At 36.1% G+C, this 25328-nt stretch overlaps 1 protein-coding gene across 10 annotated transcripts in view; it reads right to left on the bottom strand.

Moving 5' to 3' along the window:
• CDH12 (cadherin 12) overlaps positions 1 to 25328 on the bottom strand; it is a 779090-nt gene that overhangs the window by 46866 nt on the left and 706896 nt on the right. For all 10 annotated transcript variants that reach the window (XM_039346743.1, XM_039346742.1, XM_039346745.1 and 7 more), the window contains 2 exons: positions 9887 to 10006; positions 4099 to 4266 (listed from right to left, as the gene is read on the bottom strand). In XM_039346743.1, coding sequence (XP_039202677.1) covers positions 4099 to 4266; positions 9887 to 10006 — 288 coding nt within the window. The remainder of the gene's footprint in view (positions 1 to 4098; positions 4267 to 9886; positions 10007 to 25328) is intronic.

The following is a 25328-nucleotide window of genomic DNA, read 5'->3' as shown; positions in this document are numbered from 1 at the left end:
AGAATCAAGGACTGAAGTGCTATAAAATATGAATTATCCACTCCATTTAATTGGCTTGATTCTATAATGCAAAATTTGTCAGATATAATTATTTGGCTTCTATTGCCTAAACAAGTAAATAATACCATTTCACACTGAAGAAGTGTAGAAGAAAAGACTTCAATAAAACTACCTCTTGTAAATATCAAAAGAAAAGCATTCAGTCTCTTGGTCTATGGTTTATACTATACTTTAATTGTAATCCCACCACATGCAAATATTCATTCAATAACTGTTCAAAGTTAAAGCAGCACTGAAATAATAGTAATTATGCCCACTCTCGCCTGTTGCAGTGCCCCTGCATTCACATGGTCAAAATTTGGGCATTTGGCAGCATGCCCACACTTACAACATTAGCCACCCCTGATGGCCTTTGTTGTTTTCTTCTTGCTATTATTGATAAGGTATCCTGGCCTGGCTGTTCGCAAGGAAACTGCTGGCTGCACTAGTCCTCCTTCCCAAGGCTGTTGTCCAACTTGCATATGACTTCTTGTGAGGTTTTGGAAGCCTAGGAAGCAGAACAGCAAGTGTAGGGTAGCAGGATGGCAAGGCCAGAAGAGTGGCAGAACCAGAGAACTCTGGGTGGCAAGGAGGAAGAGATGGTGGAGTGCAAGAAAATTAAGGGGGAAACCAGCAGAGAAGGTCACAAGTCACTGGGGTAAGTATCCCCCTCTTGCACACCCTTTCCTAGGCCCTCTATGCTTATATGGTGCCAGCCACTTGCATATCCTTGCACATCCTCCACCACCCTCCATGTCCCCCCAACACCCTTGTGCACCCTTGCAATGGTAATGTTTGCAAGCTGAGACGTGGTTGAAAAAATGGTGGTTATGACCTGTCCTTATGCAGTTTATTGCATTTTCTGATTTTACACCAAGCTTATGCAGCCTGATGACCCCCAATATTTTGGGAAAATAATATCCCATTGGATTCCTTTGTTCTTGGCTTACAACCACTCAAAGCTATGATGATGCTGAATGAATACTTTTCTTCTGATGGAATTTTTAAAAAGTTGTATGCTGTTATAATAATGTGAGCATCCAACAATTTAATCACCCATTTATAATAGTTAGATGTTTGTCTTTCTCCCAGATTTCTCCCATAAAGCTACAAGCTGCTAAATGAGACAATATTGATAATCACTATATCCACTGTATTGCTATACTACTAGACAACTGGCATGTTTAAAGATTCTCTTGACTCCAAAAGGGAGTGCTGCAAAAGAAAACAAAAGAGAAAACACTAGACTAGTTTGGTCTAGTGCTTAAAGCCCCTGGCTAGAAAGCAGAACACTGTGAATTCAAATCCTGCCTTAGCCATGAAAGCCAGGTGGGTAACTTTGGACAAATCTGCCCTCCCCCCCCTCTCTCTCTGCATCTCACAGGGGTGCATTGTGGGGAAAATAGAAGGGGCAACATGTGTTGGATATGTTGAATTATTTGTAAAAATAATAAAAATTGAATATAAATAAATAAATAGGAAGGATTTAGAGGTCAATGCAACCCTAAACTATCTTAAACAAAATATTAAACAAACTGGACATTAAACAAATACCAGATTTTATGATAAAAGAAAGCAATGAATGCATATCTCCATGCTTTTGCATATTAAGAACTTGGTCGTTAGACCTGAATCTCAAAGTCACGTATATTTGTTGGCATGGATGGAATTTGTCCTCTCTCAGAGAACTGGTACAGCTAAACCTACAGTTTGTACAATATCAGCAATCTTCCTTAAAAAAAAAAAAAAAAAAAAAAAACGTTACCTTATTTTCCACTAAAGCACAGTATATTTTGGTAAAGCATTGAATTAGAAAACTGCTACAGGTCATGTTAATTTTTAATTTAATGATGTAATCTTTCTGTCCCAGCTTTTACTGTTTGTATTTTTTTTTCTCTTCCCAATAAAGGGCAAAGGTTGTTTCAGCTTTTGTGACTGTTTATGTGATGGAGAGAAAAGATCTTAAACTTTACCACTGAGCAGAACAGAAGGGCAGGCTTTTTTTGACCGCAAAAACATCACTTATAAGGAATGGCTTTATACTGACAAATGAAGAGCTGTAAGATTCATTTGCAGGAAGTGTAAACAGGCCTTATCACTCCTTGGTTTAAAAGTAAAAAAAATAATTTGAGTTGTGTGTTACAAGAATTCTTTCTTTTTTGCTCTTGGAAATATTGACGTGTATTAAGCTGCAAACAAGTGGACCTAGGCTTAGCAATAGTGGGAGGAGAAAAAACACTGCAATTGTGAGAACTACGTGAAATCAAGCATCAGGCAAAATATAGACTTCTTTGTGAATTCTCTGGATAAGTCGTATGTTGTACTTATCTTCTAACGTGATACTTAAGAGAAACAATAGAATTGTTTAGGCTATGGAGGAAATATCAGAAACATAGACCATTCTGATTCTATTAGCATCCAAAGGGGGGAAAATGTTTAATGTCAGTTATAAGGCTTTTAAAACTAATTAATCTAACTATATGATCCAATTCACTCATTGAATTAGGGCTATCATGGTGTTGATTTTATTATTTAATAACATTTATTATAGCCACCCACTTCTATAGACTTTGTGCAAATCAAATTTTGCACGCCTGCCTGCATAAACCTCATTCTTGTAATCTAGCTACTCCTTTTTATAGGCAAGGAACTCGGTCAGAAGAAGCTACACTTATATAGATACAAGTCCCTAAATTTATACCGTCAGAAAATGCAGCAAGCAAATATGCTTTCATTCCTTTAACAACTTTGGCATCTTACCTAAATGCTACAAAAATATATTCATAAAACATAGCTGAACAAAGAAACATAAAATTTGAAAAATTAGGGTCACAAAAATCAAATCATTAGAATATTAAAAAGTTTCCTCCTCAGCTGTAGCATTAGGAAGCCACCTGTTCTAAAAGCAATTTGCCTCATCATTCTTACTATAGGGAAAATAAAATGCATCTCTAATGCTAAAAGTATCCAGGGTAAGACTCATATAAACTATCTTCTTGAGAACATGAGTATGGGATGGACTGTGTTATAGAGAGAGGGTAAATAAGAATTCTGTCTTTTTAACATCCCTAAGGCATAGAGTATTTTAATTATCCCCAAAAGGTTCTCAGATTAAGTATTTGATTAAGTATTAGAAACAAGACAGCCAGGTACTTTCAATCCTACAGTCTGAAAGATATGACAGAACAAGGGTAGATAAAGGAAAGACCATCAAAGCAAGGTTAGACATTAATTATGTAAGCTATAATTCTGACTAGTTCTTATAGAATACTTCAGTAGCATAATGAAAGCTGCTGGCTAAATGAAAAGTGGAGAGGACCCAAATTAGCATGTTCATCATCAAAGACTATGGGTGTAATGGTTGCTAATACTGTAACAAAGAGTTGGGGGAAAGATAAAAACAATGCCTCTTAGTAAGAAGTTGGACTATACATATTCCCAAACACACATAATATCTTTAACAGGTAGAGGGTGGGGAATCTTTTTTTTTTTTTCACAATTCTTTTGTACATAATGCTTCATCTCAATTTACTGAAATTCCCATTTCTTTTCCTAATGTTCTGAGAAATTATAACTTGTCTATGTACACTTCAAATGATGACAAATAATATACATTAAGTCTTGGGTTAAAAATATCCTACTTGAAGGATGACCCATAGTTAAGAAGAGAGTCTTTTGTAGCAAAAATTGAATTAAATATACAATGATTCAAGTTAAATATATAATGGTTCAAGTTCAATACACAGTAGTATTTTTATAGCATTATGAATAATACCGTTCTATTTAATGCAGAAATTCAGCTTAATGACAGACTTCGGGAACAGAACTTATTCTTAAACAGGGAGCTACTTGTAATGATAAATACTATTCTGATTATCTGACAAGACAAATTCTGACAGATAATATGTTGTATCAAAAGGCAAAAACTGTAATACCTGTTTTCTGTTAACAACTTTCATAGCAATGTCCCTAGACTGTATAAAAAAACTCAACCCACTTGTTCTCTTGTCCCATATAGCATATCTCATTTATTCTGAGTTTTGATCATAGAAAACTTACTCTTGGGAAATCTTGGTGGGTTGTCATTGACATCAGTCAGAGTGATATTCACTGTTGTGGTTCCGGCCAGTCCCCCAAGTTGACCTCCCATGTCTTTTGCTTGAATGAGAACTTGATATTGTTCCTTAACTTCTCTGTCCATGTTTGGCAAGGCTGTTCTTATAACACCTTTAGGAAGGAAAAATGCTTTCTTTGTTAACTATTTATTTATGAAACAGAATTCTGAATAGTTTAAAATGTGTCCCATTGCACATATACTGTATATCATTTGGTATTCATCGCTGTCCAGAGATAAGGAATTCTATACTATGATATTATAAGGCAATAAAAAGATGCTCTGGAATTTTTGCGTCACATCATTTTCATCTGCCAGTTTAAAAATAGTTTCTGTATTAGCTTTGGATAAAGTTGTTGACATCCCTGTATCATCTTCTTTTGGGACTGAGGAACGAGCAAGGTAGATATTTCAACAATGGGTATCAAGGGAAGTCCTATATTAGGTAGAATGAAGCAGCAGATTTAAGCAGAAGACTGAAGCAGGGAATATATTGTGGCCAAGTCTCTATCTGATGTCTTCCCAAACAGCCACCTTTGTTGTGTTTCAGAGACTCCAGAATATCAAGCCATAACGGTCCATCCATTCTCATAGGTTTCTGTATGTGATTCAAAGTGCTGGTTATCTCCTATAATAGGGATCCACAATCCCAGACTGCAGCCCACTACTGGGCTGTGGCCTATTCAAAATTGGGCCAAGTGAGTGGCTGGTTGGAAAGCATACACAACTCAACCTGTGCAAGCAGCAAGCGGGTGGGCACTCTGCTCATGTAAGTCGAGTTGTATGCTGGGCTGCTGCTTACCCAGCCCAGTTGCCTTACCCCCCACCCCCACTCGGGCTGCCAAGCCACAAAGGTTGGGGACTACTGTCTTATAAAGCCATACAGGGCATAGAGCCAGGCTATTTGTGGGTCTGCTTCTCCCCCATTGTTTCTGGTCACTCCACCAGACCCAGCAGAGGGAGCATGCTCTGGGTCTCCTTCCCCAACCATACCATCTTACTGGACCCTGGAATTATGCTTTCTCAGTGATTGCAGGTGTGCTATGGAACAAAATCCCTCCCTCATCTCCCCAAAAATCTGGATAGTCATGATCCTGCTACCCTTTCAAAAGGCTCCAAAAACCTGATTGCTCCCCCACCCATATGGGCAATTTCCACTGTTTCTTTTTGTGATTGGACTTTGTATTTTAACCTTGGGCACCACGTGTTTTGTTTTTTGTTTTATTCTCTCTACATCACCCACAGTCACATTTGTGAGATGGGTAGTCCTCTGAATTATTTAGCTAAAATAAATAAATCAAATAAATGGTCTTTTTAGGGAGTCCTGAGCATTTGAGGTGGTTGTGGTATTGGCTACTAGAGAAGCATATGCAAAAGGAAACAGGATGGAAATAATGTGTTTTCCTTTAATCTCAGGCAGTAGGTCCTGTTAAGATGTCCCAATGGGAATTTCCCTGACTGATGAATTTGGAACTAGGCTGAACTGAGATAAACCCTGAGACTGAAAGTATAATGGGCATTTGCTGACATACTGAAGAGAGAAACTGGATTTACCTGGTGAAGGACACTATTTGAGAGAAGAAGAATATAATTGTATTTATGCACATATCGAACAAATAATTCTAGTCTTCCTAGTAATTCAGTGCAAGAACAACTGGCTGTCATTTCACAAAAAGTGCTACCTAATAAAATAATAAATTTTCCTGTCCAAATGTTTATTGTGACATGTTTCCTATTTAGAAATAAAAAGCAAAAATAATTGTCATGTCTATAAGTGCTCCCAAGTAATATTTCCTTCTTTTTCTTGATTTCTGCTCCAATTGTCATTAAAAAGAGAAACTTGAAAAGCAAGTATGTGTGTGTGTTGTGACATAAACCCTTAACCAAAACAAATAACTGTATGTAGTTAACTTTCAAGATGAGAAATGTTAAAGATTCATTAACTATTCTTGTATTGCCATACTACAGAGTGACACTCTAACAGGCTCTATGACAATTCCCTGTGGTCAACTCACCATGGCCAACTTGCTACGGCCAAATCTCTGTGGGCCAACTTGCCACAGGACAATTCACTGCTGGACAAAATTTACACTAATAACAAAGAAATGGTGGAATAGAATTGTTAAAGAAAGGATGCAAAAGGAGGGACAGAATGAAATATGACTGACAAAAATAAAAAAAAATAGAATTGTTAAATTGTTCTGCAGAGAGTTCTCCCATGGCAAGTTGGCTATGGCAAGTTGGCGGTGGTGAGTTGGGTGTGGCATGTTGTCCCATTCCCCTCTATATCATGTCTCCCTTTACAAAAGTTTTAGAGCACAGTAGCATTTTGTAGTTGTAAACTAAAATTACTAGTTCACTAGAAAGGGAATACACACACACACACACACACACACACTTGTATAGCATTGCACTATAAGCCAAATATCTGGTGTGGGAACAGATCATTTGCTTCTAATCCATAGATTTCTTTTCACTTAGTTTCATAATGTTGAAAAACAGCAAGGATCAAAGGCAGAAAGGAACTAATGGTCAGAAAAATGAGAAACTGAGTGAAAGCAGAATTGATAGATATACCCAATACTAATTTTCAAGGCTAATCTTTCTTCCTATCACCCATGTGTAAATTGATAATTACAGCAATAAATAAACTCAAAGCCTCCAAAGAGAAGGCTGAGAGAGAACAAAGATGATTTTCTTGATTGTCTTTTGCCAAAGCTTATCCATTCAAAAAGTCACTGAATTTGCCTCAAGGGGAATGATTTTTTTTTTCTTTACATTAATATGTTTCCTTTTTATAAATAGTGTTAGGCTAGTTGCTCATCATTTAGAAGTCTTGGGTGTTTGCAATTATAGTTATGTCCTTAAGTGTTTAGTGCTGTTCAGTTGTGTCTTTTAAATAATACATTTTAAACTGCAAAATGGTATATTTCATCCATTTTGCTGCTGACTGTTGAGGTTTGCCAGCTTTATTAGGAGAAAGGAAATGGCTCCCCAACTCCAACATTAAGGAAACAAAAATCTCTAGATTATTCTACTATCGGATGAAGGTGAGAATGTGCTATTGTAGACTGGAAAAATGCAGGGAAATGGAAGAAAGAAGTTCCAACAGCCAAAATCCACATCTAAGAAGATTTTGATAATCAGGTCTACCTATTATTAGAATGTTACTTTGGCTAGTAAGTAAAATGGAAAAGGCATCAAACCCCAGCTACTGCCTTCCCAACCTTATATACACACATCTAAAGAGGTCATTTTACATTTCTCACTAAAGGTTTCCTAAAAATAATTTCTGTGCAGCCATTGGCTGATTGGTTGGTAAGCATGAAGCTTATGTTGTGACAAAGGGTGTGCTAATATCAGAACAGGAGAAAAAAAAACAACACTTAGGATAGAGGAAGCCAAAAGTTATTGAGCTATAAATAAGAATTATTTCTACCTGGTTTTAATGGTTTTTGTAAGGAATGAAACTGGTGAGAGAGGAACTACCAGTTCCATGCTAGATAAAATTGTTATGTCAACCACAATTTAACTCTCTAGGCCATACAAAAATGGCAATGTATCCACTAACTCAGAAAATTGGATGAAAAAGTATATAGTTTAAACTCTGGAGCACAGATCCATAGACTATGTTTTGTGTACTATGTGAATATATATATGGTATATACAGATACTCCTTATCTGCAATAAAGAGACAAATTTAATCAGCTTATATCTGACAGCCTACCAATCAGTAGATCAAGTCCTAAATAACAAGTTAAGTGTCTGTAGAGCTTACATTTTATAGTTGTATCTTTTGTTCATTGTGTGAGCAATGACTTTGATTTCTTTGCAATGCTAAGTATTTACAACTGAAATTCAGCTGCTCCTGCTTTGGTGGTTCCTTTAGCTATAATTAATAAAGAAAGAGAATAGCAAATACTCCTAGGGGTATCTCTGTATTGTCATTCACCTGATCCAGAAATGTTGTAAAGACATAGGAGTTTGGATTTTAAAACTTCTCTATTGCCAGTGAGATCTAATTAAGGGAAAACATTAAAACGAGGTGAGTTTTATCTCCTGGAGCAAGTGAAAGAGGGAGGTAGCTCATCCAAATTAAAAAATAAAGCTACTGATTCACATTTCTGATATGTTCTTTTGTTAAAATAGAGTATATTTGACAAAGAACATGACCTCTGGAGAGCTTGTGCTATGTTATGCTGCTTCCTTCTCCATGCATTGATTAGCCAGGAAGCAAGGGTTTTTAATACTCCATTTGACATTCAAGTAGAGACTCATTGGGAAAACAAATTCCATTTTCAGAAAGGAGGCAGACCAGCAGTCCTGCCTGCCTTACATTCAAGGCACACAATTGGCAGCATTTAGTGTGGAACATTTTGGTTAAGCCATTGAATTATTAAATACAGAAGCAGGAATGACATTTCAGAATATAGGACAAGATATGCAATTAACTGTCCTCCACTCTCATGAGCATTTCTGGATGTTTATGCATCTATCCACCACATCCAATGACCTCCAAAACAACAAGGCTGACATTAACATCCATTTCCCATCCTTCAATCTACCACCTGCCAAAAGCAGGCTGCTGGGGGGAAAAAAAGGATAGATTTCCACTGAACACCAATGTTCATTAAAATACCAGATTAAAACACAATTATAAGAGCTTATCAGCATAAGACATGCTCCAAAGTCTCCACTACTCACATATTTTATATGTGGTTAACACAAGATCGCTGTAAATTCATGGAAGAAAAATACATCACTATACTTTTTTTTTCCCATAGGGAGATTGTATTCTTGGAATAATTGATTAGCTAGGAAGCAAAGGGTTTTTTAATATTCTATCTGTCAATCAAGTAGTCAGTCACTGGGGAAAAAAAAACAAAACAAAACAATCCCAGCTATTCTAAGGGAAGTGCAACTTGCAGAGTAGAATCAGAAGGTGCATCTCTTAAACAAATGCTCCCTCAGAGAAAAACATTTCTTTATGTAAAAGAAGACTAATAGGTCTAAGAGAGGGATGTCATGAGGGATGCCAAAAAATATGCAGCATTTTTAAAAATCTAAATATATTTATTAGCATTCATGTGATTCCTGGTTCTATATGCACTAACACCTGTGCTATAAATGCTATGAAAAAAATGATTTTTTTTTGCTGTGCTATATTATAAATGAGAACTGTAAAGCTGTGCATTTCTAGATAGCACTGAACTAGAAATGCTAGCAGTGGCCATTGTGAGGGATAAAGCCAGATAATAGTTACGGTCTGGAGATCTGTAGTTTCCTTGCAACAGCCCAAATTAATATTCTGAATCCGCTGCTTAATTTTGGTTAGAAATAGAATGAGATGGATGCAGCTCAGCTAAGAAAGCTTTTGGCTAAATTGCCAAGCTCATGGCAGTTGAAACTGCTCCAGTGAGGTCCCAAATGCTACTTCCATTCCGTATAATAGAACTCTCAGCAGAATAAAAATAGCTATATCACACAATCACAGAGTTTTCCTTATGCAACAGGACCTGTACAATTATTTTGTCCTTTTGTTCACCAGCTGTGTCTGAGGTGGGAATATAGACATATTATCAAAAGAAAGCACTGGGCATTTTTCAGTGAGCATTAATGGCATTTCTTTTCTTCCTCTGTAATTAGATAAAGAGTCATGAGATAAGTGTCAAATCAGCCTGAAACATGGAAGAGAAAAGAAGAAAACACTCCAAGGGACTGAATGTCAATTACCTGTTTTGGGATCAATGGAGAAATATGGCTGTCCCTGAAGAATACTATAAACCACTCTGGCACTGTTTCCATAAGTTGGGTCATCAGCATCGGTTGCTTTGACCTGCAGCACATATGCCCCTGTGAAAGGAACAACACATAAAGTTAACCAATAAAAGCAGTGAACTTACTAAACAATGCTTTAAAGATATCACCCTCTTGGATACATCTTTTTGTGATGCAACTTATATTTATTATAACCAGGTCCTAAAATTCTGGGTTTTTTTTACCATAAAATTTCAAGGTGGCAAAAGATATACAAATAGAATGTGGTCTAATTTGCTCAGTTTCTTTCTTTCTTTCTTTCTTTCTTTCTTTCTTTCTTTCTTTCTTTCTTTCTTTCTTTCTTTCTTTCTTTCTTTCTCTTTCCTAAGCAGTATAGCACTGGGTCATTTGGGAATGTTAAGACCCTCATTTTGCCTTGAGCAACTGCTGCCCTAAATAGACAGGCAACTCTGTGAGACAAAAAGTCTTTCTTAATTCTAAACCAAAGCTACATTTAAAAAAAAAAATCACAAAAGCATTATTATTAAGGGAGGATTTGAAACTACTTCAGATGTATTAATAAATGGGAGATTTACATCAATCATTTAGGGCAGTGATTGTATGGTGGTCAGATATAGGGCTAAAATGTGTCGATCCAAATTCAAAACACCATTCAGCTGTGAGGATTTTTGGATTACTTTGAATGAAATCACTTATTCCCAGCCTTTTTTAAAGAACTATTGTGAGGATGGAAGGACAAAATTATCAAATGTACATAAAACAAAGGTGAAATATAATAATTGCACACTTTAAAGGAAAAAACCCGTAAATATATAATCTATCTTTTTTCTTGGATGGAAACTCTGTAAAAGATTTTAAATTCTACACATTGCTGTTTGCATTAGGAAGATCTCAGAAGCTCAGGATGTGCTTTTTCAGCATTGGAAGATTTAGTAAAGCTTTATAACTGTGAAAATATATGGAACAGCAATATAAAGAGCTGGTAAAAAATACTTACACCATGTTGTGAAGATATATTCCTGCAGTCAATTCTAACATGAGTAATGATGAGAGGAAGATCTGATCTAGGGCTAACTTTTTTTCTTTCTAACTTGCAGTGTTTATGCTGGGGGTATCCTATCTCTCTCTATATATATTCAACAGAAGATGCTAGTTTTATCAATATTCCAGATGCTAGAAACAAAGAACAATTCTCATCTGCTACTATGCATTCCTCAAAATGCTATGAATATGTATTTCCTCCTCCTTTTTCCATTCCAGATGTAATAGTCTCCATATAAACAACTCAGCCATTTCTGATTATAATTCATGAAAAGTTGTATACATGACTCACAGAGGTTAAAGAAAGAAAACTGGAAGAAAGAATGAAGCATTGATTTACATTTAGTTTTGAAATGCATACTTGGAAGTACAAAACACCCAACACCATTTTGATAACCACTATTGGACATCAGGATATTTTGAGGCAAAATATTGACTGCAATTTGAGTAGACCTAATGGGAAGTTTTTAACATTGCTATTTTTAATAGGAATTCTTGTAAATGTTAAATACTGATTACTGCTACATTATCTCTCAAATGCTGTTATTCTTTTTTTCAAAAGATAGGCACACTGCTGTCATCAGATACTAATGTATTTTTTGAGCACAACTGAAAAAAATCTTGAATCTGTTTACTGTTTTTCCTCTGTACATAGAGCTTATTTTTTTTAAAAAAAAATGTTTCCAACCACTCAGAAAAGATTTGAAAATACTATTGCTCAGTGGAATAACATATTTTGCAGAGAAGTTATCTGAAATACAATTATTGGCATGTCTTTCTGAAATCTTTTTCAGGATGAGTGCTGTATATGACCTTTAAGTAGTAGGCTAGAAACTATACAATTAAAAAAGGGGAAAAAATAGTGGATAATTAGGAGCCAATGCTAGGTAGGAAGGACATAATAATAATAATAATATATATATAATAATCATCCTCTTGCTACATTAAAAATTACCAGTATTAACTTCTGAGAGGCATTTCAAGGCATTTAAAAATTGTCGTGACATTGACCCTCATTAGGTACATCTCTGGTATTGTCAATATGAGCAAAAAGATCTGAACAAGGTACTTTATTCCTCTGCTTCTTAATTATTAAATATCTAAATTAGTGAGAGTTTCCAAGAACAAATGTTTAATTTCTACCCAACATCCTACTTATGGGTATTTAACACTAAGCAAAATTCATGTATGTAGATCAGTGTTGGACAAAAACTGCAGAACTAAATTTTAAGACAAGATTCACTAGGCTGTGATAGAAGATTTTGGATTATACCTGGGACACATTCACAATACAAAAATATTTTTTTATCAATTTACCATACAGGGCTCTTACAATTCAGATACATATTAAAAGCATTTAAACATGTTGTAGCAGCCGTGTTGACACAGTGGTTAGAATGCAATATTGCAGGCTAACACACTGATCAATGCCAGGAATTTGATTCTGAGTGGCTTAAGGTTGACTCAACTTTCCATGGTTCAGAGGTCACTAAAACGAGGACCCAGATTGTTGGGGGCAATATGCTGACATTATAAACCACCCAGAGAGTTCTGCAAAGCTCTATGAAGTGGTATATAAATTTAAGTGCTATTGCTAATTCTGTCCCCTGAATATTGATGCACACAAAGTTAAGAAGGATTTAAGCCTGTGAAATAGTCTCTGCATTTGAATCTGGAAGAGGGTAATCACTTAAATAAAATGTGTTAGTATATTACTAATCTTACTAACATTCTCTTAGCATCTCGCACACTGCCATAAAGTGCCTATAGAGGAACATTTGTATTTGCTGCAAAATGTTCTTCTTAAAGAATTTGACTATACAGCTATATACAAACTAATCACCTTAAACTGTTATTGCTATATATTGCTTCTCCATGTGATGTAGAAAAGCAGAGACAAAACAGAGACAAAACATCTTTTCTATTATTGTTTTGTAGGATATGCTTTGTATGTCTTGAAAGATATACAGGAGTGATTAAGATAAAAGCCATGTTTATTTCACTTCTTCTAGTTTAGAACTCTTTTTCACATGGATGGAGTCATAGTGGACATGTCATCTTCGCTCCCTGTACTGACACTGAGTGGAGCTGCATTTTCAAGTCCATTCCCCTTCCTCCTCCTGCATTGAGACCAAACAATGGAATTGAGCAATTGTTGGAATGCATGCTACCCAACACAGAAGTAAAAATGAAAACAAAACTATTTTCGTGCCCTTGACAGCGTGAAAAATAAATCAACTGAACTGCATTTTTAACAACCATACATAAAACCAAAAGTATGGATCCAGTATGCAGATTACACCTTTGTCATAAAAAAGGAACTATTAGAGAAAACCCATGAAAAAAATCAACATCTTCAAAGGAAGAAAATTCACAAAAGAAGAAAAAACAACAACACACTACCCTTTCTGGATATCCTCATCAGCAGAGGAAATGAGGGTAAATTAGAATCCCAAGTCCATTGAAAAACCACCTATACTAACCAAGTATTCTATTATCAAAGTATTAACCAATCTCTCACAAGAGAAGCTGTGTAAGAATGTTATTCAGACAGCACAAACATATTGCAGCAACCCAGAACACCTGAAAAAGAAAATAGATTGCCTACATAATATGCTCCAACAAAATGGATACCCACACAACTTTATCAGAAAGTAACTGTCCATTCAATGCATTCCAACACAACCAACACAAGCTATGAAAAAATAGCACTGCTATACTTCAAAAATATCTCAGAAACAACCAACATACTATTACAACTAGATGGCATCACCATAGTATACAAACCAACTAAAGCTCTCCAAAACATCTTAAATAGAACAAAAGAACCAGCAATCTAAGCAAAAAAAAAAACAAAAAAGGAGTCATCCACAACATGGAATGTAAGGGCTGTTACTGCCACCATGCAAGATAGACAGGCAGAAGTCTAGCTGAGAACATCCATCCACTAGCAGTAAGAAGATACGATAAAAACTCCTTAATTTCACAACACATGGACAAACTTAACTATAGTTTTACCTGGGTAACTGTGAGCATCCTAGACCAAAAATGCTAGAAAATTCCTGGAAGTTTGGCACTCAGATAAATTAACCATCCTCAGGCACATACAGATAAACCACATTTACATAACATTCAAAACCAGGATTAACATCAGACAAGGCACGGTGGCTCAGTGGCCTGATGACATTGGAAATGGTCTCTGCTCCAGCAGTTCGAATAGTAGCATATGTGGTAGAGTGAACTCTCATCACTCACCTCAGTTTCTGCTCACCTAGCAGATCGAAAGCATATTCTATGTGAGTAGATAAATAGGTACCACTTGGTGGGGAGATGAGCTGGTGCTTTGTGTAGGTGGTTAGATTCCTGCTGGCTCTGAACTTCCTTGTAATGCCCATTTATGTGATGGTTTCAGTGGAAGAAAAGGGGGATGATGCTGCAGAAAGGGCCACTGGTCTTTCTTTCTAGTGCGAAGCTAGCTCATCCTCCTGTAGCACATCTTGAGAAGCAAGCAAGCATCTGCCACAATAGATTTAATAAATTGGCAGCCAAACTACTACTCTGCATTAGCATTGTAGCCTCATTGCTAATATAACAATGCCATACACTAATAATAATAACATCAGACAAACAATCAATCAGCAAACAATATCCAGAGCAAGGAATTACCAACTCAGAGAAATTATCAAGCATAATGGCCTATTTGAGGAACTACCAAAGAGAAAACCATACCTGCAGTAATTTTGACAGTGGAAGCCACTGTATATACAGTAGTGACCAAAATTATGGAAACCTTTTGGGAAAAGTGTATTTTTGAGGTTTGATGGCTAATAACACCACTTTTCTTTTGGAGTAGTACCATAAAATTATATATCAATGGAAAGATAATTTAATCAAGAATGTAATGCAACAAAATTTGTTTAATTATCTGTACTGTATTCTATGAAAAGTTATAGCCAAATAACCAGAAAAAGGAAACACAACTTACTTAGGTTGATATCAGGTAGCTTTCCTTCATCTGATTGTAGCCGATGAGCATGAGTGTTTAGAGAGTCAATTAGGTGTCATCTTGTTTTGGCAATGAGCCAATCAGATCACAGTAGGATTCAGTTATTGATGTCATGTATTGAAGCTGAGAGGAGGACATTTGTCAGTGTATTATGTGATTGCTATCAAATTGTTTTTTTTTTTTGTGTGTGTGTGTTCTTTCATTTAGTGATCAGGTAAAACATAATAAAATTAAAGTAATGGTGCAAGTTGTTGACTGGTTGCCCAGAAAGTGATGTAAAATAGTATTATTAAGTGAACAAGGCTACAGTTATAAAGAAATTAGAAAAAAAATTGGTGGAAACTTAATCAAAGTGGCATTTCACTGTACACTTTTCCCAAAAGGTTTTCACAATTTTGGCCACTACTGTAGATAGAGAGCAAATCTCCGTCCTTTCAAGAACTGAAGATATTAACTAGTTGAGTAACAAAACATCTTCAGGAAAACAATCAGGCTCAGAGAGTCCACAGTACTCTAGAATAGCTCCATTGCATCAAAAATCATTAAAATTTCTTTATTTTTTTCCCTAGATACTATTATATGGGGGTGGGAAGGAATACAGGAGAAGTCTCTCTCTCTCTCTCTCTCTCTCTCTCTCTCTCTCTGTGTGTGTGTGTGTGTGTGTGTGTGCATATGTGTGTGTGTCTCTCTGTGTGTCTGTGTATATGTGTGTGTGTGTGAGAGAGAGAGAGAGAGAGAGACAGAGAGAGAGAGAGGGAGGGAGGAAAGGAGGGAGGGAAGGAAAAATGGTTTATTCTTGAATTTTTAAAAACTACAGCAACTTTCCTTTGTTTTATTCTTGTTTTATTTAAAAAAAATAGGAAAATAACCAAGGCTGAAAATAATTGTATATCTGAAACTGAGCTCTTTGCATAGGTGAAAATGATCTCCCTTTATTTCCCTTAATGTAAATTATTAAAATATTTATAAATAATCCAAATTAGTTTTCTATGATTTTATTTTTAATGCAGCCTTTCTTAATTTCTGCATGAGATTAACTTTAGGCATTTCTAGTGGACAGTGTTGAAAAGGGAGTTTGCTCAAAATTACAACTTAATGACCTGTGTCTAAAAATGCATGCAAAGGAGTTGCAAAAATAGAATAGTTGATTCTGTCTATCTTTCATGCCATAATAGAAGAACGTCCACATCTCAAATAATAAACTATTGCTGCAAAGCAATCCAGATAACATTTGAAAATGCCATCTTGGTAACTAAGTAGAGATAGAACCAAAAGAATAAAACAAACCTTCTTGGATATTCACGAAATTACTGGGAGCCAAAGAGTTAAGAAGATTGTACTGTAGTTTTAAATCCATGTGGGCAAGTTAGATCAAGCTTTTACAGTTTTCTTTCCAATGTCTTTGATGGTAATATAGATACCCCTTTTGATAATTATCCTGCACATACAGCTCCCAGAACTTATGGGTAAAATATAACCTCCTGTCACAAAAATGGCACATATCAGGAAACACTGAGCATGTTACCATTACACTTGCAAGACTAAATAAGTCATTGTATCTCTAGTATCTGGGGATAACAAAACAGAGTGCTTCACATGGGTCACCATGGGAAGTGAAAACAGTAGCTACAAAGAGTAACTGTAGTAGGGCTTTCCATTTCTCTTTTCCTTACTCTAAGTGAATGATGTACCTTTCCTGAATAAAAGGAACTGCTTTAAAAATTTAAAAATCTCCATCACTGGAGATTTTTAAGAAGAGACTAGACATTCACCTGCCTGAGATAGTATAGGTTCTCCTGCTTGAGCAGGGGGCTGGACTAGGAGACCTCCAAGGTCCCGTCCAGTTCTATTCTATTCTATTCTATTCTATTCTGTTCTGTTCTATTCTATTCTGTTCTATTCTATTCTATTCTATTCTATTCTATTCTATTCTATTCTATTCTATTCTATTCTATCCTATCCTATCCTATCCTATCCTATCCTATTCTTCTCTGTACTCCCTGCTAGACACAGACAGAAGCATCCAATGTATATTAAGCATATGTTCCAACTGCTGCAGGCTTCCGGTTTGACATTGCAGTTGAATGGGCGCAGGAAGATGGGGCTCTGTCTTTCACGTTTGATTTCTCCCTGCTGGGGGTTCCTGTAAAGGGTCGAAAATCACCCCATAGAGGCAGCAGGCAAAGAGGGGACACTTGTTGATGGGAGCAGCAGCCCTCCCATTTGATCTGAGGAAGCCTTCCAAACTGGCAGGGGAAAGACTAGCCACATTTGTGTAGCCAGTCCAAAGCTGCTGACAACAGAAGACAACAAGCACTATCAAGCAATCTTACAGCAACGTAGATGAAACTGGGTGAGACCTGATTCTCTTTTTATGATTTTAAGACCTCATCCTGAAAAATCTACCCAAAGCACTCTCCCCGATGAGAGAGAGGTGAATTAATTACTTGAGGAAAATGGAGAAACCTATCAGACTAATTTGGAATTAATATACATACATACATACATACATACATACATACATACATATGTGTGTGTGTGTGTGTGTGTGTGTGTTAAATTGGATTGCTAACAAAGAATGCTAACACAAAAATGATTGTTGCAGTAGCGACTGCTGCCTGGGGATAGCCCTAGATTGGGCTGATATAGGCAAAATATTTCTTCTTTGGGCCGACAGGCATCGTAAAAAAACCACTTGAAAAGTTTACAACATAAGTTTTGGATTTAAAAACTGAAAAATGACATTGATGACATCCAGTGGTGAATTATGACACTACATCTTATTTATACCTAAAAGAAACCCGGTTTGAAGCCCTGAATTAGATAAGACTTTGGCTGGCCTTGGATACTTTTACTATTGAGAATTGCAGCTGAGAAAAAAGGAATAGACTATTGGCCTGTCTGAATTATGAACACAAATACTGACTTTCATAACTGTATTGTGGAACAATTTTCCTATAGAAGAAACATATGGAACACTTTGGATTATAAATCTTGATTGTTAAACAACCTTTAATGGTTCTTTTTTCTCCCTGGACAGAAAGGATATATTTCTCATTGGACAGAAAAAAATTGAATTTTACTTATATCAACTTAGGGGAGGTTTAGGAATGGCTAGTTGGTTGGATAAATGTATAAAGGCTACTTACAAAAAAATGGATGTTCCATACTTAGCTCTAAATAGTAAAAAACCATCCTTAACATCTGTCCCCAATAGCCTCAGTTTGCCATATCACCAAGAAAATACTGAAGAACCACAGAAAGAAATTCTCTCCATGTTGAAATTAATACAAGAAACAATCACTTTAGCATGTGATCAGGTTAAAAATAACACAAAGGAGATAAAAGAACAATTTTCTAATTTAAATCTACAAACTCAGAAAATAACTACAGAGAAGGAACCAGCAACCAAGAAAACAGAAGGAAAATTACAGAATGCTGACACAGCATTGATGATCTAAAGGAAGAAACTAATGACCAGACTCAGATAAATGAAAACTTAGAAGACACAATGATAATATTGGAAACGGAAGACATTTTACAAACCAAGGTTTCAGAACATACTGGAGGATAAGGAAGGAGAGCTGATGGAATGAAAGATAAAGCCGTTAACAGAACTGTAGGGAACTAGAGGAGAAGGGAGGGTGTTTAATGAATATCAATGGGCTAGTTCTTCCAAAAATACTTTAACTAAATTGTTTCTCTTGTTTCAAATAATATATACAAAAATAGAGAAAGAATTATTTGATGATCCATACACTGACTTGGAAAGTTAGTTGGCAAAGGAAGAAAGCTAGAGTAAGATTGAAGGAAACAGAAGCTTTGACCTATTAGAGGGATGCTATATCACTAATTAGATGTTTGAATATGGTTAAGAATAAGTTGTTAGAAATAGAAGTATTATAACTAGATAGATAGGATTTGTAATCAGAATATCATATCTTGGTATGAAAAGGGAAAAAAGAATATCCTAAGAACTTTGAATAAGGGAAGCTTTTGGTTACCCAAATATAACTTGTTTTGAAATTATAAATGATTGGGATACTTTGAACATGGATGGGAAATTAAAATTGAAAAAAGCGAAAATAGGATATGGACTAAATAAATGGAAATTGAATGCAAATGCAATTAAGATATGCTTTGGTTAGAAAAGATATTCTAAATTGATATTATTGACACTATTAGAAAAATGTAACAAATGTTGATATGCGATTGTGTATTTATTAACAACAATAAGAATTGTATTTGCTTAGTGTGGAAAAATGGTTATTACCAGAAGAAGAGTGGATGTACTGGAGGGTGTAATATTGGACTTAGTTTGATGAAGCTTACATGTACCATGGAATCACTAATAGACTCAGTCATCATGTTGTCTATTGGGCACTTTATTGTGAAAACAGAAAATTAATAAAACATTTATGTTCCAGCTGCTGCATATGTTGCCCATGTGTGTTTAGGTTGCTCAGATCTTTGTAGCAGAAAAGGCTGGTCATACACTACGTCCAACAAACTATTTCTCACCTTCTCAGGTTTACCATACTATTTAGAGAAAGATCTTCAAATCATGGATGTGTCCAATAATTTTAAATTATCCTGACAAAACAATACCTTTTCTAGTGGGAAAGAATAATCTAGTTCAATGAGAAATTCAATCCTGAATCCCCCCCCCTTCATACAGGATTGTATCCTTGCTACATTTCAAAAACCTATTTGTACTCCAAATCCTTCATAAGCCTAAAGAAAATTTCTTTAGGGAGGGGGAGAGATTCAGTTATCTAATTTAACAGGACATATATTTTTTACTGTCAACTAAGGGTCTTGCATATATATTGTGGGGATAACAAAAAGTAACACTCTATCAATTGTTCATCAGAGGAGCAAATGATTCAAAATAAGCTCTCCCTTACAAGGATAAGCTTGTAAAAGCAATTCTATGAATGCCTATTCAGAAGGAAATCTAATTTATTCAGATATGTTTCTATAGAATGTAGTCCAAATCTTCAGCATTAACTTGCTACAAAGTAAGGGGAATTTACCACAACTGAGCGACAGATGTAAAATAAAATATTCAGAAGAAGAATACTGTTTGTAAAGGAGAATCACTTTTAAGATTCTTCTTTTCTTCTGAATTAAAGAAACATATAATGCCTTGGGATTAATTCTTATTGAAGAGCTTTTTTATTTATTTATTTAGGATTAAGATTTCCTTACATATTATTTGGGACATTTACACTTAGTTTCTTTCTGTAACTTTCTTGGTGCTGTTTCGAACGCAGCTGCTTATTTCTGTTGAACCTTTGCTCAGTTTCTATTTGTACATACTGTTTTGATCACCCTTCCATGACAGAATAGAAGCTTTATACAAAATTAGCTCAAATATGTACCGTATTTTCCAGTGTATAGACGACTTTCTAAAGCGCGGAAATCGGTGCCGAAGTCAGGGATCGTCTTATACGCCGGGTCGCCTTATATGCCAGCAAATACGGTATTTGTTTTAAGACACAGAATGTTAATCAGTATATATTTGGGCCTTTAAGTAAGAGAAAGAATCAGGAGAAGATTCTTTTGCATTCTCCCCTTGCCTGACCCTAAATACAGCATCAGCTTCAAAGCAGTAGAGAATGTTTTAAGTAAAACACCACACATGAAGAGTGGGAGCAGAAATAGGTGGCTGCACAACATTTGAACATTAATATAGATAGACATAATGTCATTCCGAATGTGCAACATTTATACACATCAACTGTTTATCTTTCCAAACTGGCATCATCATCATCCAAACATAAGGCAAAACAAGTGTACAGGAATGTGAAATTTCTTGAGAAAAAAAGCAATCTGAATATCACACATACTCCTGAATTGCCACTTCACCTCTCCAAAGCCAGGTGTACAATAAAGAGATCTCTCCATAGCGTCACAAATATCCCCTCCCCCCCACTATTGTGTCTGAGATGAGGATTTGGGGGAAACTTTGCCATAAATCTCGAATCACTACTGTAAAGATGCCAAGTTTGTAATCTGCTGAATTTTCAGACCTTAGCCTTTCCTGTTTCAGAGAAATTTCAAGGCTCAACAGGTTTCTGCCTAAGTCAGAATGAACAGTGCTCTCCTCCCTGCTTCCAAAACAGAATGAGTCACAAAAAGCAAGTAACGTTGTCATCTCTAATTGTAATAACTGACTGAAAGAATATCATGCAGGTGGTCAAATGTAGATCATTTTCTAATCTGGGCTGCTGCAGAATATGAGCTTGAAGAGATCATTTGAAGCAAGAGTTATTGTATGTTAATGAGGAATGGTTAGGGAATGTTACCATTTTTTTTAGTGACTCAAGGTGACTTCCTGGACTAACATGTATATTTGAATGCTATTATTCCTTCCCCTTCACACTTCTTAGCATTCTTTGCATATCTAGTTTCAAATGTTCAATAAGATGCATATCAGAATACTTTTTTTAATTCATCAATTGGTTGGTTGGACTTTTTATGCTGCCGACTATTAACACTACAATCTTTAAAAATATGTAGCATTACCCCCTTACAGGCCACCAGAGCCCATGCCCTCCTAGCCCCCTTCTATCATGCCCGGCATGATATGAATGTCCCTTTTAGCAGGAGCTCACACGAAGTGAGGGGGAGGCAGGTTCTTGTTGTCAGCAGAGTTTGCAGGAACAACAATGGCTGACCCCTGGCAGTGGCAGTCAGTGTGCGACAATGTCTATCAGCCCTCTGGCAGTTGTGGAGGCAGTAATCTTTGACTTGCAGCAGCCGCTTGGAAAACAAGGGGGAGGGGGACCCTTTGGCTCCAGGCAACAGCAGGAAGCACTAGCAAAGATAGTCAGCATCCCACGGGCAACAGCTCGCCCCACGAGGGCAACTCCCCACAATGTCTTCAGCTTGCACTAGTGATAATAACCGAAGTTCGAATGGCTGCCAGTCTCCGAAGCAGTAGCAACCAGCCTCTCCTTTTTTTCTGTCAGCACTCGTAGCTCCAGGTCTCTCTATCCCAAATCCCCCCTCCCCTTTCCTTTCTAGTTAAAACCTAAATATAAAACCCCAGCAGACTTTCCCTCTTCTCACTCTCACTCTTCTCTTCGCTCGGAATATTCCTTCTGTGAAAGAAAGCAGTAAAACTCCACTCCACTCATTATCTCTCCCTATCCCTCTATTTCAGAGGAAAGGGAACACATAAAACCCCAAACTCCACTTTTGCTTCACCTGGTCTCTCCCCGGCAACAACAACCAACAACCTCCCTTTCTCCTTCCCCCTTTCTTTCCTTCCACGCGATCCACACCCATCATACCCAAATTGGTCACAGCTGCTCAAGCCTTGCCCTTTCCTCCCTCTGGCCAGGCTCCAGCAAAGCCTTTCAGCCAGTCCCGCTACAAATATATATTGAGGGTTTATTCTAGGGATGGCTATCATAAGCCAACAGCAACAAAAAAGAAACCTCCCCATTTGATCTCAACACATGTCATATATAAGAAAGGGATCCTTTCTGGTATCCAGATTCTAATTTTGTACAGTTTTAAAAGTGCAAGTTTTAACTCAAATGGAAATAAATGCAGCAAAGGAGAAAGTTTTCAGCACAGATATAAAATAATCTTTTTGAATTATCTCAAAGATCAAATGGATACTGATTTTTCCACTAATTGGAATTTCCAGAATAGACTCAAAGAAGCTCTTATAAATAATATATTTACACCAGTAAAGCTTGACACATTCTCTAAGTGAAGTAAGTAAAGATACCACTAGTGCATTGTCCAAAGCTGCTAAAAATTATTCCTGACTGCTGTCTCAGTTTAGGAAAGCAAAGAAAGACCTATATCATCATGCACTCCCAAGCTTGGTGTCAGCTCTTTGAAAAAGTATAACTGAATCCAAAAGGTAAAAATATGCTACTTCTCTACAGTTATGACCTCACATGCTGAAGTCCCATTCTGTCTACATTCAATATAATATTATTCTCTCACTGAACCCTTGAAGGCAGATACAGAAGTAACATCTGAAAATGTTACATATATTTGAGTGTTCTCAGCATAGGAATAACACTCACCTTCATGTTTCCTGATGATTTCCTACAGCAGTTTTATGTAGACATCGAACCATTTTAAACATAAAATCAACCATGAGGAACATTATTATTAGATCTCAATTATACACTCAAAGCACTTTTGGAGAGGCACCTGTCTCCAAGCAACATCAGCTGAGAGGCAGAAATAATGACAGTAAAGAAGAGTCTTGTACTGCCAAAGTTTTCCAGAATGTTAAAAAAATAAATAGTATAGTTGATAATACTGAAAACTACCAAGAGATCAAGAAGAACTCACACTCTTACTGTCTTTGTTGATTGGAACAAGATCCTGTGGTATATTTATTGTGGTTTTAACAATAAATAACTGGAGTATACTCTTCCCGGAGATCGAAGATTGCATCATTGAACATATATATATATATATATATATATATATATATATATATATATATATATGTAGTTCTTTGGTTGTTCGGGTTTTCTCCCGCGTAAAATTGGAAGTGTCTTGGCGACGTTTCGACGAAGTCCCATTCGTCATCTTCAGGCTGGTGTTTTCAGCTTCGTGCTTTGAGAAGCAATGAAACACAAACATTGCTGCTCAAAGCACGAAGCTGAAAACACCAGCCTGAAGATGACGAATGGGACTTCGTCGAAACGTCGCCAAGACACTTCCAATTTTACGCGGGAGAAAACCTGAACAACCAAAGGCCTACATACAAATACCCGCGAAAACCTCAGAAAACACACATATATATATATATATAATAACTGGGATATATATAAAATAGTAGCTTGTCAGGAAGGAGGGAAGGAAAATGCCAGGCATGATGACAAAAACGCTAAATGAACAGGCAGATTTCAGAAAGAATGGACAGAAAATGCAATCAAAAAGTTAACATGAGATGGACAATGGACAGAGAAAAATAATTTATAGAGGATATTTCTTTTGCTTTCTTGACTGCAGTAAACTATTTGTATAGATTGTACAAGGATGTGGAATTTATAACACTAAACTTAACCCTAATCTGAGTATTCTTTTGAGAATAAAGTGAATAAGATTAGTTCAGAATAGGGAAGGGAGTAACACAAGGATACATATATTTTTCATATTTTTATAAAAATTGTTCCGTGAATGTACTATAAGAATGACAGAACTGGAAATAGTAACAGCTACAATAAAAAATGGAAGTCAAAATACTAATATTTATGAAGGTGATGTCACTTAGTTAGGTAAAAGAAAACAAAACTTTGCTCATTAATGTAAAAAAAATAAAACTCTCAGTTTACTAAGAAAAGCTTGACATTATGGACATTTGTTCAAAAGATTACCAAGAACTGGGCCTGATTTAATGGTGCCTAACTAAATGAAACATTAGCATTTGGTTAGAAAAGGCATATACTTTATAAAATAGTACTTATTTTTGAATGGGATATATAATTTGCTATCTAATATAAAGATGAAAAGGTTTCAAGTATCCCATTGAAACACATTGTGTTTTATTTGAACTTTAAGATTTAGCAACTGAAGACAAGTGAAAGATAGGAGAAGAGACACCCTGCACTCAAAAAGGATGGATGTCTTTTTGTTTTTATTACCAGAAATGAGGTCACAGTTCTCTTATAGAAATAGTTACGCCTGTTTTTCTTCATTCAGACTGAATGGAAGTATTTCTACTGCTGCTATTATTTAACTGGAACAGTCAAAAAGCTTTGCCAATCTATAAATCACTAGAGTTTTAACTGTGTAGGTTTCAAAACCATACTGTCTGTTATTTCTCTTCCATTTCTCTGCCCATACCATACACACCTGATTTAATCCAGTAGCTCCATTAGAGAATACAGGTATATGGTTCTTCAGTATAACTTAACAGTAGTTTTAGTAGCTAAATAAATAACCCACCTATGTTTGGTATGGTGAGCAGATACAGTATTTATAGGTCTGGATGTAAGGATTCTAAGCCCTTTCTTATTTATGTGTGAAGCAAACTTACAAATACAAAAGTTATTTCTAAACTGAAATCATAGGCATCAGTTTTATTTACTGTAGTGTTGTCTTCCAGAAGTGGGGGACATCCATTCTATTCAATTGTACCCAACAGGAACATTAGGAACATCTAACATTTCACTCAATGGTACTGGAATGAAAGACAACTCTGCATGATTTGTCTGCAAATCTAGTATGTGCCAGACTTTGAATGCATTCTCACAGTGAGCTATCCATGGTCCTGTTCATTTGTGCTTGGATCAGTTTGGAATTGGAAAAAAAAAAATCTGGCAAATTTTATACAGCTATTTAAAACCCATTTTCTTTGTGCAT

The sequence above is a fragment of the Crotalus tigris genome, unplaced genomic scaffold (genome assembly GCF_016545835.1).
Source record: "Crotalus tigris isolate CLP2741 ecotype Arizona unplaced genomic scaffold, ASM1654583v1 scf7180000018018.2415403412:4055106, whole genome shotgun sequence".
NCBI lineage: Eukaryota > Metazoa > Chordata > Lepidosauria > Squamata > Viperidae > Crotalus > Crotalus tigris.
This window is presented reverse-complemented; position numbering and strand designations above follow the sequence as displayed.